This window comes from Phacochoerus africanus, chromosome 7 (assembly GCF_016906955.1).
Source record: "Phacochoerus africanus isolate WHEZ1 chromosome 7, ROS_Pafr_v1, whole genome shotgun sequence".
Lineage (NCBI taxonomy): Eukaryota > Metazoa > Chordata > Mammalia > Artiodactyla > Suidae > Phacochoerus > Phacochoerus africanus.
Window position 1 is genome coordinate 58,355,251 of NC_062550.1, and position 14,074 is coordinate 58,369,324.

General features: G+C 36.0%; 1 protein-coding gene across 1 annotated transcript in view; it reads right to left on the bottom strand.

Annotated features, from left to right (window-relative positions):
* Positions 1 to 14,074, bottom strand: part of PIK3C2G (phosphatidylinositol-4-phosphate 3-kinase catalytic subunit type 2 gamma) — a 360,083-nt gene that overhangs the window by 134,349 nt on the left and 211,660 nt on the right. Inside the window, exons 19-21 of the mRNA XM_047787464.1 lie at positions 9,872 to 10,052; positions 6,812 to 6,919; positions 1,592 to 1,684 (exon numbers count right to left, since the gene is read on the bottom strand). Of these exons, the coding sequence (XP_047643420.1) occupies positions 1,592 to 1,684; positions 6,812 to 6,919; positions 9,872 to 10,052 (382 nt within the window). The remainder of the gene's footprint in view (positions 1 to 1,591; positions 1,685 to 6,811; positions 6,920 to 9,871; positions 10,053 to 14,074) is intronic.

Sequence of the window (14,074 nt, forward strand, 5' to 3'; positions counted from 1 at the left end):
AAACTTTAGGCATTGAATTAGAAGCTGCTTGGAATATGTTTTTTCCTGATAAAAATATTTCAGTTTATTATCCATATGCAATGGATTTAACCTCAAAGTCTAGTGAAGAGAGGCTGGATGAATGAATGTTTATTCAAATTTCAAACTTAGCCAAGTGATATCTCTTCCTAAGGGAAATATTATTTGGTGTGCCATAAATTTATGCACTGATATACAGTTAGCATACCAAGAGCTTCTTGACTAGGAGTATAAATAGTACATATATGATTTATTAGATTTTGAATCATTGACTTCTCTTATTTAGAAGACAGTTAAAAATTTTCAGAATAAATGGCCTTCGGTAATAAGAAGAAATTTTGATAAAGGGGTGATTTTCTAGCATAGGTGAAGTAAATGGAATATGTCCAAAGTGGAAGTCTAGTTCTATGCTTTTAGCTAATAAGAGGGTTGATTTTGAAAATCCTTTCTAAATTATATGCAGAAAACTGTGCCAGGATGAGATTTTGTGTTGTTGTTTTTCACAAAAAATGAAATGTCAAGGGACCATTAGTGCTTGAGGTTACATAAGTCACAGCAAAAGTATGAGTGTGCTAATAATTATTATCAAAACTAGGCAGAATCTACCAAAAAAACTCACTTTGGGACCTTGTCTGCATTGGACAAGTCAATTTTATTAAGTTAACTGAATGATTGGTAAATCCTTACTTTTTTTACTTACAGTTTCTTCTCTAGTTCCTTTTTCCTCCCTGTCTATAATCTTGTTACTACCCTTCATTGTTCCATGGGATTCATGATAAAGATTGATATGACTCATATTAGTGTTTCATTTAAAAAGAAAACAATGACTTGGAGTTCCCTTCATGGCTCGCTGGTTAACAAACCTGACTAGTATCCATGAGGATGCAGGTTCAATCCCTGGCCTTGCTCAGTGGATTAAGGATCTGGCATTGCTGTGAGCTGTAGTGTAGGTCGCTAATGTGACTCAGATCCCATGTTGCTATTGCTGCGGAGTAGGCCAGTGGCTACAGCTCCGATTAGACCCTTAGCCCAGGAACTTCCATGTGCTGCAAGTGTGGCACTAAAAAGCAAAAACATTAAAAAAAATAAAGTAAGACAACAACCCAAATTTCTGAAATAAGTACTTACAGATAAGAATTTTATGTTACATTACATCATTTGTGTTTCACCTATTTTTTTTTTTTTTGGCCACAATGGCAGCATGTGGAAGTTCCTGGGCTAAGAATCAAACCCATGTCACAGTAGCAATCCATCCAAGATGCAGCAGTGACAACACCAGGTCCTTAACCTGCTGAGGCACTAGGGAACTCCATGTTTCAACAAATTCTCATTCTAATTTAGTATCTAAGGTAAAAGAGGACTCTCCCCCTACTGGCTTATGACAATTCTGTTTTCTGTATTGCTCAAAAGTGATTGTATCATTTCATTTATTGAAACATATCTTCTTGAGTTTTACCCTGAATTTTCTGTTCTGTTGCTAAAGGAAAAGAGCTATAATAATTTCTTTTTGCAAGTAATTAATCAATAGTTCTACCTGTGGAATCAATTTGATGTTTCAGGAGGGCTACTGTACCTTAAAAATGACGCTGATGTTCCTGCCCATTGGATTAGCATTAATGAAAGTAATCTTTAACGGCAAAGCATTAGATGTGAAATACGAACATGCCTATGGGACAAAAAGAAAATAAAAATGGTGAGTAAAATAAGGCAAAAAGAACACTTTCCTTGAAATCATGGCCCCTTGCAGAATTTGTTATATGAGGAAATGTAACACATATGAATAATTTTTACACTTTGGGATAAAGAAATATATCTATTTAAAACTACTTTACTATACCAACCAAATTCTTCCCTTGTAAACTAAAAAGTCAGCTTTTTGGCAGGTTGCAAATCTTCAACTACAGCTTTTTTCAATGAACACTGATGATGTGTAGGGGCTTTAAATAAATTAAGTAATATGTAGGTTCGTGCTTATGCTAGCTGGTTAATGGCTAAAAGATGAAATTGCTATTTAAAAAAATACATTTCCTTTTCATTCTTTCTGTAATATGTAGGTTCGTGCTTATGCTAGCTGGTTAATGGCTAGAAGATGAAATTGCTATTTATACATTGCCTTTTCATTCTTTCTGTCCTGCAGTATACTTTAAGTTAACATGAGTTAAGAAAGACCTCAGTTCAAATCTGGACTCTGTAACTTATCAGTTCTAAGACCTTAGGCAAGTTAAATGTTTATATCCCACTGTAAAATAGTCATAAAATCCCTACCTCATATGAGCTAAAGATAGAAACAAGCTTTTAGTGTCTGACACTTATCAGGCACTTCAAACAAATTAATGCATTCTTTTTCCTTTTCTGTTAATAAACATTTTCTTATCTTTACAAATAACAGCACAACATATATTTCCTCTCCTCATTTCTTTTGATTATACTTCACATTTCCATTTTCAAGCTTTATGATATTGACTACTTGCCATTATTTTCCTTTTATGTGTTTATAATTGTTTGTGTGTTAAAAGGCTGTTATGTCTTTAGGCTATTAGAGAGTTCATGTTGACAGTGAAGAGTTAAATCAATACTAAAGAAAGGAGAGGACTTGATACTTTCAATTTATCAACTAAGTTAAAATATGACATCGATACATTTTGAAGGATCAATTTGAATATCATTATTTCTGAGAAGTCTGAAATCGGTAGAAGTGGAGAGGAAAGGATCTATTTCTTAACTTAACCTATCAACATAAATCTAACCTAATCCCTGAGCAAACAGTAACTCTTGCTTCCTGAATCAATTTGAGTTTTACAGTAAAAGGATGAGGTTGCTTGTTAGGTAATGAATTCTTGCTGCAAGAATCAGGTCAATCAGGGAACATAAGACTTTCTGTCATGGTAATGAGTTAGGAAACCCTGTATTAAGCCAGAGTCTAAATGAGTGATTTTCAAATTCTCCTCATTTTTTTTTTTTTAGGGGGGTGGTGATCTCTTTGAGGTATCCCAAGTCCAGGGAAGAGACAAAGGGCTAAGGGAGCCTAAAGGTAAGGCTTAGCTCTCTTCTTAATTCAGTTACTCAGAGCTATTTTGCTTTTGTTGTTTTACATTGTGGTTTCCAAATACAGTATATTTTTTGAGAGTCATGTCAAAAATACTATACATTTAACTACAAGTATGCACTAGCCATTTTATATATGCTAACAGAAAGAGACACCATATCCACCTCTGAAAGAGACTGCAAAAAGTTGCTGTGAATGTATACACACTTGGATTAAGTAAAAAATAATTTATAGGGCAATGTATTACAGTTTAATGAAGAAGCATTTGAGGAAGAGAGTCTCTCAGAGATGAGCTGAATCTGAATGTGAAAGACAGAGATTAGCAAACAGGTAGAAGAAAAGGTTTTATAGGTAGAAAAAGGTAAACAAGGAGACCTTATATTAGAGTAAAAGCTCAAAGTGGATTGGGATGGCCATAACCAAGAAATGGGAAAGAATGAATCAAAGTCTTGAGAGATATTTTATGTAAATGGTGAGATGAAAGAGCTGGAAGAGAAAAAGAAAGATAAGAAAAGTTTCTTTTCTTATGACCTCTGTTATTGAAAACAGTGCATACTACTGGGAGTTCCTACTGTGGCTCAGCAGTAACAAATGTGACTAGTAGCCATGAGGATGCAGGTTTGATCCCTGGCCTCTCTCAATGGGTTAAGGATCCAGCGTTGCTGTGAGCTGTGGTGTAGATTGCAGATGTGGCTCGGATCTTGCGTTGCTGTGGCTGTGGCGTAGGCCAACAGCTGCAGCTCTAATTAGACTACTAGCTTGCAGCCCTAAAAAACAAACAAACAAACAAACAAACAAAGTACACACTACTCAAATAGATTTAAGATTGTTTTTAAAAAGGAAAATAAAGCTATTAGTAAATGAAATGTTTGGTCCTTACTTTCCCAGGAGTGGAGAAGAACTGCATTTAGTTATTCCCACTCTCCATATGATCCATCCCTTAGTGGAATACAGAATGGTCCATTGTGATTAGTGGTTCCAAGGAGAGACAAGGGTGAGAATTCTTCTTAGAAGGAAAGCTAAACCCAAACCTAAAACCTTTGCCCTCTGTCTTGAAGAGCCATGCTCTAAGGAATGGATTGAGCCAGACCTGAGTGCAGCATAGTTCACTGATGGTTTATTAAAATAGAATGTTGACTGTATAGGTAGGCTTTCTCATACTCACTATATTCATGGGACTTCCCTCCTGAGTGAACTGTGATGCATTTTAAGCTGTGAACTATCACTAATGACTTTCTCACAATCACTGCATTTATCAAGTTTCTCTCTGGAAGCGCTTTCTGAGGGACTGTAAGATTGGTGCTATAACAAAAGATCTTTCCACACTCACTGCTACATCCATGAGATTTCTTACCAGTGTGAATTCTATGATATATCATAAGGTTTGAGTCTTAACTGCATATTTTCAGCATTTTTAGGACTTTTGCTTGTGTGAAGTCTGTGATATAAAATAAGATATTATCATTACAGTCATAAGATTTCTCCCCATTGTGAACTTTCTGATGGTCAATGTGATTTCTATAGGATTAGAGAGCCAGTTCCCACATTCCTTTCAACATAATGTTTCTTACCTGTGTGAAGTACCTGAAGCTAGAAAAGGATTCTACTCCAAATAAAGCCTCCCCCCATAATATCCATAAAACTTCTCCTCAGTATGAGCTATTCAATGATCAAGGAGTAGGGAACACTGAGTGAAGGCTTTTATACCTTTGCCATATTTATGAGATTTCTTCCAATTATGGAGTCTATGGTATTTGTTGAGATGGGAGGAGTGATGACTAGTCTTTCCAGTTTTTAGTGGATTCTCAGATGAACCACTGGCTGAGAGGTTTGTCTGGAGGTGTCATCATACTTATTACACTCACAGAGGTTCTTTTAGGTATGGATCCTCTGGTGGCCAATTCTGGTTGCGATTTTGCTGCCTTTATTTCACCTTCTTGTGTGATGTGTGTCTTTTCAGACCCCCTTGCTGTTCGGCAGGACTGGAGCAGAGACTGAAATGTTCTGCAGGTGAGAAAAATACCTGCTACATATGCCCTGTTCATTGCTGTACACACAGGTACTATGTGTGCCAGGCATAGCTGACCAGAGCAAATGAAGCAAAGGGGTGGTTCTGCTTGGGGCACTTCCCAGCCTTGGGGAAAGTGCCAATGGCTGCAGGTTGCCACAGGAAAGGAGTGGTCCCAGCCACAGAACTAGGGGTGGTAATTCCTGGGCTGGTGACCCCTTGGGCCTGGCCAGCTCACCTGGACACTCACAGCAACTACCCATTAGAGCTGCACAAGCCACATCTCCAAGACTCGAACAAGCCAAAACTCGCATGTAATTTTAATTTTTTTAAAAAAATTCTACTCCTTAAATAGCAACAACCACAAACCAAGAAAGCAGAAACAAAAATAACATCTGGACTCAATGATCTGTATTGTTCTTTGAAATGTTGAGTTTCCATGTATTTTTAACATCAATCAGTAAATACTGTTAATGACTAAGACATCACACTATTTTTTAAAATCAGTGATGATCCGGATTCTAGCCCAGATAGACATATCTCAGTTTATGGAATTGATGCCTTATTTTATTACTGTTCAAAATATGTCTATCCAGCTCATTATGAAAGTCTGTAGCAGTAGAGTTGTAAAGGTGACAGTATTAAGCTTTTAGCAAAACTTTTTCTTTTCTTCTTCTTTTTTTTTTTGTCTTTTTGCTATTTCTTTGGGCCACTCCCGTGGCATATGGAGGTTCCCAGGCTAGGGGTCGAATCGGAGCTGTAGCCACCAGCCTACGCCAGAGCCACAGCAACGCGGGATCCGAGCTGCGTCTGCACCACAGCTCACGGCAACGCTGGATCATTAACCCACTGAGCAAGAGCAGGGACCCAACCCTCAACCTCATGGTTTCTAGTCGGATTCGTTAACCACTGCGCCACGACGGGAACTCCAGCAAAACTTTTTCTATTCATACTTTTTGTATTCATATTAATGGTATACTTTTTCTAATTATTAAATTTATTTTCTTGATCTATTATAATTTGTTAAGTAACATTTATTGTGAATGCATGAGAGTGTAACCTCTTATAAATCTCATTTATCAATCCCTCTCTTTATTAAAGACTTCTACTCTTGATTTATAAGAAGAAGGATGATAAAGCTTATGGAGAACAGAAGAGAAAGAATGATTTTAAGTCAGAGAAGGGTGACTGATAGAGACCGAGGCAGAGAAGTTTGTGCGCACAACTGTGCCAGGAGAGGGTTGTCCAGACATGAGTAAAATCACTCAATATATCATATAACACACTGAGCTATATTCATGAGCATCAACGAATTTTAAATTCAATCAAAACCAAGATATTGTAGCTAATGATATACTGGTGTCCTAGGTATGGGCACACACATAATCTAAATAAACATGAAATTAAACTAGCCTGCATGGGGTCACCAAATCAACCATTTTGAATAAATCAAAAAATCAATTCAAGAAGAAGTATCCTTACTTATTCTTTTTTTCACTCAACTGATGGTTAGTTTGTTTCTAAACCAACAAATCATCTGATGAAGCTAATATGATCCCAACTGGTCACAGTGCATCAAATAGAGCACACAGTTTGGATGGCATTCAATAACTCTTTTCTTGAAAAACTGCAATGACGACTTACAATTTTTTTTTTTTTTTGCTATTTCAAAAACATCCAGTGAACTAAACAATACAAAACAAAAATAGTCCACTTATCTACCGAATACACTGACTTACATTGCCATCAATCCCCTTGATGCACACGGCAGGGTTCAGAGGAAGGTGACAGGTATTGGTACCCTGAAAGAATTCTTCTAGTCTTCCAATCTCTTTCTTTAGTACCTCCTGTGAAAAACATTAGAAAAAGCATTTTTGAAACTGTAAAGAACTTGGATTTTCCTTCAAGTTTTAATTTTCTTCTATTGATTAAATAAATACTTTAATTCAAGGGTTGTACACTTGGATGCTTTGGCATTGGGTAGGTCATGTAGCCATGTATGAAGAGACAGTGGGCTAAAGATAATAGGGAGTACTGGGGAAAATGGGGAAGAAGGGATCACACACCCTCTCTGAAGCACTTTCAATTCATTAAAAACAAAACCAAAACAAGGCATTGTTCTCTTCAAACAAAATACAACAGGTTGGACTTGACCTGTGACCCACCAACTTGCAACCCTGCTTTAAGTAATTATTAACGTGATCCATTTATTATAATTCCCTGAAATCTTAATTTGTAACTCTCAAGATTTAACAGAGTACATTTTAGAAAAAAAAATTACACAGAAAAGGAGAAATAATGACAAAAATGGTAATTATAGACAATTGATAAATGTGAGAAACTGTAACATATATGAACAAATAGTTTACTAAATGCCCATAAGTGTATTTCTGATACTTGACTCACTCCCTTCCATCGTCCTCTGGACCTGTGGCAAGTCTGAGATGATAACAGCTTTAGAATCACGTTTCCCCTGACAAAAAGAGGGGGAAAACAAGAATTCAAAAATAATAATGATTCAAATAAAAAATCCTTTTATCCCATTTTTGAAAACTCATTAAGCCCAATTCTAAAAATAGGGCTATCAGATTAATAATGTTTAAACTAACACTCAGGAGTTTCTTAGCTCTTACTCCTGGTTCACTGGCAAATAATGTAATTTATAGCTCCTAAAATCCAGAAAAACAAGGTGGAGAAATGAGGCAGAATTCCTCAATGGCATTCTTTTTGTCTGAATTCTTTTGTCGTATCTACACTTGGATTTGCCTGGAGAATATCATGGAGGGGAACCTCTGCTCTCTTTAACTAAAATCTCTTCATTTGATATAGTTAGGTTTACCTGGGTTTTTAAAAAAGTAGCAAAAAAAAATAGCCTACAGTAACTTGTGAGAAATCATAAATGCTCCTCCCACCTCTTCCTTTTTCTTTTTCTGTTTTCATGTGAAGAGCTGTTATCACAAGAGCAGCCAGTCAAGGTGAGAGAAATGCATTTATTTGAGAGAATAATGTCAGTATCACTCTGGAACTTGATGTAAATAGTGGAAAAAAGGGATTGTATTTAACTATTGTATGCATCTTAAATATACAAAGGATTTTTTTTTTTTTTGGTCTTTTTTGTCCTTTTAGGGCTGTATGGAGGTTCCCAGGCCAGGGATCTAATCTGAGCTGTAGCTGCTGGCCTACGCTAGAGCCACAGCAACGCGGGATCCGAGCTGCATCTGCAATTTACACGACAGCTCACAGCAATGCCGGATCCTTAACCCACTGAGCAAGGGCAGGGATCGAACCCAAAACCTCATGGTTCCCAGTCAGATTTGTTAACCACTGTGCCACGACAGGAACTCCCCACAAGGGATTTTAAAGCATAAGAAATAAATACTAAACCTATATACAAATTTTGTAAATTTTAAACCAAATTTATTTTACTTGCTTTCAACTTTTGTTTGCTGTTAGAAAATAATTAATGTTTGCAATAATATGGAGAAATCATGGAATTTTTTTTTCATTGTCTATCATGTAATGTGCCTTAAGGCTCTTCTGTGTATCCAGAGTTTATATATCTCCCATTTAAAAATAAATTTCATGCTTATGCTTTTTATTTTCTATTTTCTCCCAGGTAAGTGAAGTAGCATAACTTCTGGCATTTCTACCAAATGAAGTGACTTCCAACAAGAAAAATCTTGTGCTAGGAAAGAATTCTGGGATAGTTTGCTTGTTACCATTTTCATATCATTTTGTTGAAAACTCTTGTTGATTTTAAATAGTGCGTGGAGAGAAACTATGAGCTTTCTCTTAAGACAAAATTCATCTTTTAGTCATCTTTCTACCTTACCTCCTAGACTGCAGTAAGTACTTAATTGTTATTGAACGATATTTATAATAAAATGAATGGATGTCCACTATCTTCCTGCATCTAGAATGTTGAACTTAAGGGAACCTAGTTAATGATCTCTATCAGTGAAGGGAACTAGTAATGCAGATAATTTAAAAGAGCAAGTGCTCTTCCATTAGATCAAAAAAAAAAAAAAAAAAAGGATAGCCAGGTCCATTATTATAATCAGTAATGAAAGAGGCACAATGTTTTGACTATCAACCATGGATCTCAGTATACAAGTATTACTACCCATGCCTCTATTGATTTGTTTCATTTAATTCATTTTATTTGTTGTGGCAAAAAAAAAAATCTTTAAAAATGTGACTTCGATTAGTGCAGTGTTAGAGAAATCTAGACCTAGATTTTGTACCTTGGACAAGGGTCCCCTTGTGCATTTTTCCTATGAGTCTGAGGTGTGCTGCCATTCTGAGGAAATTACATCATCTGGTCATTTTAGTCAAACTGCCTTTGATTGGGCTCTTGTCAGGTATTGTCTATGCTACATGGCTAGTAAGGTAAAAAAAAATCTGTCCTGGTGATAGATCCTATCATTAACTTTAGGATAGTAAGTTGCAAAACAAAAACAAACAAAAAAACCCTTGGGAGTTCACTGATGGCTCAGTAGGTTAAGTATCTGGTGTTGTCACCGATGTGGCTCAGGTCACTGCTGTGGCATGGGTTCCACTCCTAGCCTGGGAACTTCAGCATGCCATAAGTGTAGCCAAAAAAATAAATAGATAAAAATAAAATAAAAAACAATACAATTTTAAAAAGAAAAACTCTATCAAAATAATTGATTTAAGTGTCTCATGATGAAATGTAGTCAAGGAATTTAATTCCTATGTTATGAAATTAAAACTTAAACCATGATTAAAAAACAACAACAACACAGCTTTACTACATTAAGACTGATTTCTCAACAAACCTGTCTTTGAGGGTCACTGGCAGATTTGACTTTTTCCCCAATGTCTCCCAGAATTTTTATAAGTTTCTTCTCCTTGGAAAACTCATCACTCAAGGCTTTTCCTACACAGAATTGGAGAGCAGCCAATAGTTTCTGATACCAGCTTTTAAAATAAGCTTCATTCTGTGCATCCTTTAGCAGCCTTCAGGAAAGAAAGAAAAAGAATTCTTATATCTAAAGCTGATTTTTTAAAATACCTCCAGCAGGAACAATAAGTGTGATTCAGACTAATCTGTATTTGGTGGCTTTGGGCAGTTTAACAGCCTAGAATGGGGAAAATGTTGTTTATTTGTTGGCAGTCATCAAGTTTCATTTGATAGTTAATGAGATTTCAAGAGTAAAGAATCAATAAGAGACCTGCCTTTTCTCATTTCAGTTCACAATGCACTTTTTCTTCTTTCAGGCTTCTTAAGTTCTATAATACTTACCTTAAGAACATATTTTTTGGCTTATTAAAATATGAAGCATTTTAGAAATAGTATTTATTAGTCACTATAATATACTGTAACTCAACCATCAGCCCCTCCCTTTTTTTGCTTTTCTTCACACAATAATGTCCCCACACTGACATTTATTTTGTTCTTTCCTTGATTACCTGGAGGAAGATACTGTGAAGGCAAAAGCATGGTTTTTGTTTTCAGGCATTTCTGGGTTCAAATACAGCCCTTCAACTTAGAAGTAACTTAAGCCAATTACTTGATTAGGCTGAGGTTAAAATAAAGTAATAACTCTGGCTCTATAGAACTATATAGAATATAGAATAAGCTAATGCTATTCTAATATGAAAGGGCTTAACACAATGTAAGTACTAGTCAGTCAAAAAACATTAGTTCATCTGTATCTTGCAGCCTCCTCAAACCAATTTCTGTCACTATCTGGTAGTCTGCTTATGCCACAAACAGGAGGCATAGAACAAAAAAAGAAGGGAAGAAGATTCTGCTATATAATGCAGCAGTGACAATTATTTGATTACTCTTCCTACGATGTGACAATTTCTATTGCCTTGAAACTAATTCCAACATGCTGTACTTTTCACTATTCCCTAAAACACTGAAAAAAAAAAACCTAATTCCTTTGAATGTTTTATTCTTAACTTGCCTCTGGTCTTCTCAAAAATAATCATCATTTAAGGAACTAGAAGAAAGTTAATGTGAGAATGGAATAAATGCATAGCAGCATATATATACATAATGTTTCATTCTGCATTCCCACCTTTGCATCACTGCCCAATATGCACTGTTACAGTCACTCTAATAAACATATTATTTTCATTTGTCCTATCTTCCCTGTTCCTACACTTTTAAGTTTAACTGAATTAACCTGTTTTTTGTCTGTTTTTTTAGGTGACAGCTGCCCCCCTCGTCATTGTTATGATGCCAACTTATCTTCTAGCACCTCTTTTACTTTTCCAAAGAAAATATAAATTGAGTGGAATAATAGTTACTTCTGGAAAGTATTAAAAAAAAAAAACCCTCAAGGGTCTAAAGCCATTGATACTTACATTTATAGACAATGAAAAATTTTCCAACTCCCACCTATGGTGAGATTTTGAAATGTCAGATCTAATAAATGAATCACATCATTATTTGGAAAGCTCTAGAAAATGACTGTTGGGTAAGAGTAAATTGGAAAGCCCTAAATGAAATCATCCACATGTAAATCTCCAAGCCATTTTTACGAAGAAAACGTACCTCAGAGATTTTCACAGTATTTCAAGAACTTTGGTAATATACCATTTTATAGTTTACTTGGGTTTCAGTAAGGTAGGGAATTGATGGGGAGAGTACTTCTGTGTCCCATATCAATGCTTGTCAGCGTTTTCATACACTTTGAATACTGAATTACTTGTTTATAAAAATATCTGAAAACCTGCTCTGGTACATAAATATAGCACTATATCCATCTGGCTACTATATACATGATAAAAGGAAAGATTATTCTTCACAGAAGTCAACTTTTACTATAGTAATTAAGGGAAAGACATTTTAGGGGTGAGGGCCATAGGAATTATCAAAATTAGAAAATTTGTATTCATAATACTCTTAATTCTTATTCTATTAGAAATGTATTTGCTTCTCTCATGAGGAGCTGATTCAAGCAGGGGAAAACTCACTTGATTCCTTGCTGAAAATAAAATAGAGCAGGGGAGATCTACAGAGAGAATATGTGACTGTTTTTAAAAAATTTAAAGTGAAGAAAACTCAGTGTATTCCATTGTGATTACTTTCCTTGTAGAACACGCCTCCTTCAAACTCTCATCCCTGCCAGGATGACATTTTCTTCTGTGACATCGGGTTCAAGCTCTATGGATTTTTACCCAACTCGTAAAGATGTTTACACATTGCAGACTTAAAATCATGGTGTGTTGTAGATGACCATGAGAGGTCAATTCGTCTATTTCTGTGTCGTTAGGCACAGTTACTTTAACTGATGAGAGAAATTAACATGTCCTTTAATTTTAATCAATTGCAGAGAAAACTGGACTACACCTTGGGTGGAGGGTTACTTCAATTTTGTGTCAATGAGCTTCACCATAAGTGGTAAACCCAGTAGTTTTTACCTATTGCCTCTGTGGAAAACAGCTGCTCACTTTCCCTTGAGCATTATAGAAACCCTTTGCACAAGACACTCTCACCTGCTCATGCCAAATTAAAAAAAAAAAATTTTTTTTTTGACATTCAGGCCCACGGGACTGAAAAGTAAGTTGAAAGGTTGGGCTTTTATGGTGTAGGCAATGTGAACTGTACAGATTGTGAGGTACAGCTCAAAATACCAGAGGCCTGTTTATTCTACTGCATGTGAGTTCTGGGAATAGTTCAATCTGCTATTATTTTGTTATATATGTCTTATGGACTGTAAGTAATGACAACATTAAAATGAGAATAAATGCATAGAATCTAGCTGATTAAAGTTTCTGATAGTGTTGAGTATGAGAAGCAGAAAGCAAGAAGAGGAGTAAACATAACCTATGTGACTGAGCACATTTGTTAGAGTATGTCATAAAGCATTTGCCTAAATTAAGGAGACTGTGGTGGACTCAGATACACAAACCCCAGCCAGTATTAAATGGAGAGTCTCCTTGGAAGACTCCTTGGAAATTAGAGCTTTTCTCCATTTCTTCATGCACACAGCTGCTTCTGACCCCATGGTGAATGTCTCATTGGAGCCCCAGGAAAAGTACAGATAATTCTCATCAGTCTACCAGCAGGACAGAACAGAGTAATCATGCCAATCCAGCTCTCCTTGCCTTCTGACTCCCTTGCACGTAGGTCTTAATTTTAGTTCTCAATATCCCACAAAGTAGGGGCTGCCTTAAAATTTTACCACTTGTATATTTCCTGTGAATGAAGAGAGGGAAACAACATCCAGAAGAACACTGAGCTGCACAATGAAGATGGGTGATTTCAGGTCACTCCACGACCTCCCTTTCCCATTTCCTCTACTGGTTGCTACTTTAGTGGGGGGAAGGGGTGTGGCTCAGTAGACCAGTTCTTATTGAACACAGATGAATTTTAGACTGTGACTTCTTCAGGTGTATTTAGCACCCTGGGGCGTATAAAGACTGAAATCCGATACTTGATACGGAATTATTAATTTTAAGGTTTCAATAGTGTGGTGGGGAGTAAAAAAGCAGGAGTTCCATAGTGGCCCAGCAGTTTAGGATGCTGTGTTGTCCCTGCAGCAGCGTGGGTTTGATCCCCAGCCCAGGAACTTCTGCATACCAGGAATGTGGCCAAGAAAAAGAAAAACATACATCTCTTTAGCCTTTACAACTTTATTTTACTGCTCATTGGTTGGGAAATTTATTTAACATTTCCCTTAACTGAGGCACTTGATACATTTTATTTTCTTGTGAAGATGACTATTTCCTGTGATTAGCTCCTTTTAAAAATATTGGTTTGCTTTCTCAGAAATATAGCACCAAACATTTGAATTTTGTACATAAGGAACATTACATGGCCCAAGTGTGCAGAAATGTAATTTCCAATCAATAGTTATTTTACAACATATATTTGTCAATAAATCACTTTGAAAAACTCAAATATAAAACTATTAAAATGGAATAGATTCAGAAAATAATGAAATCCATACTCTAGAGATTGTAAACATTTTTAGAACACTTAAATATATGAGAAGGGCCCTGAAGGTATGTAACTGCCTTTA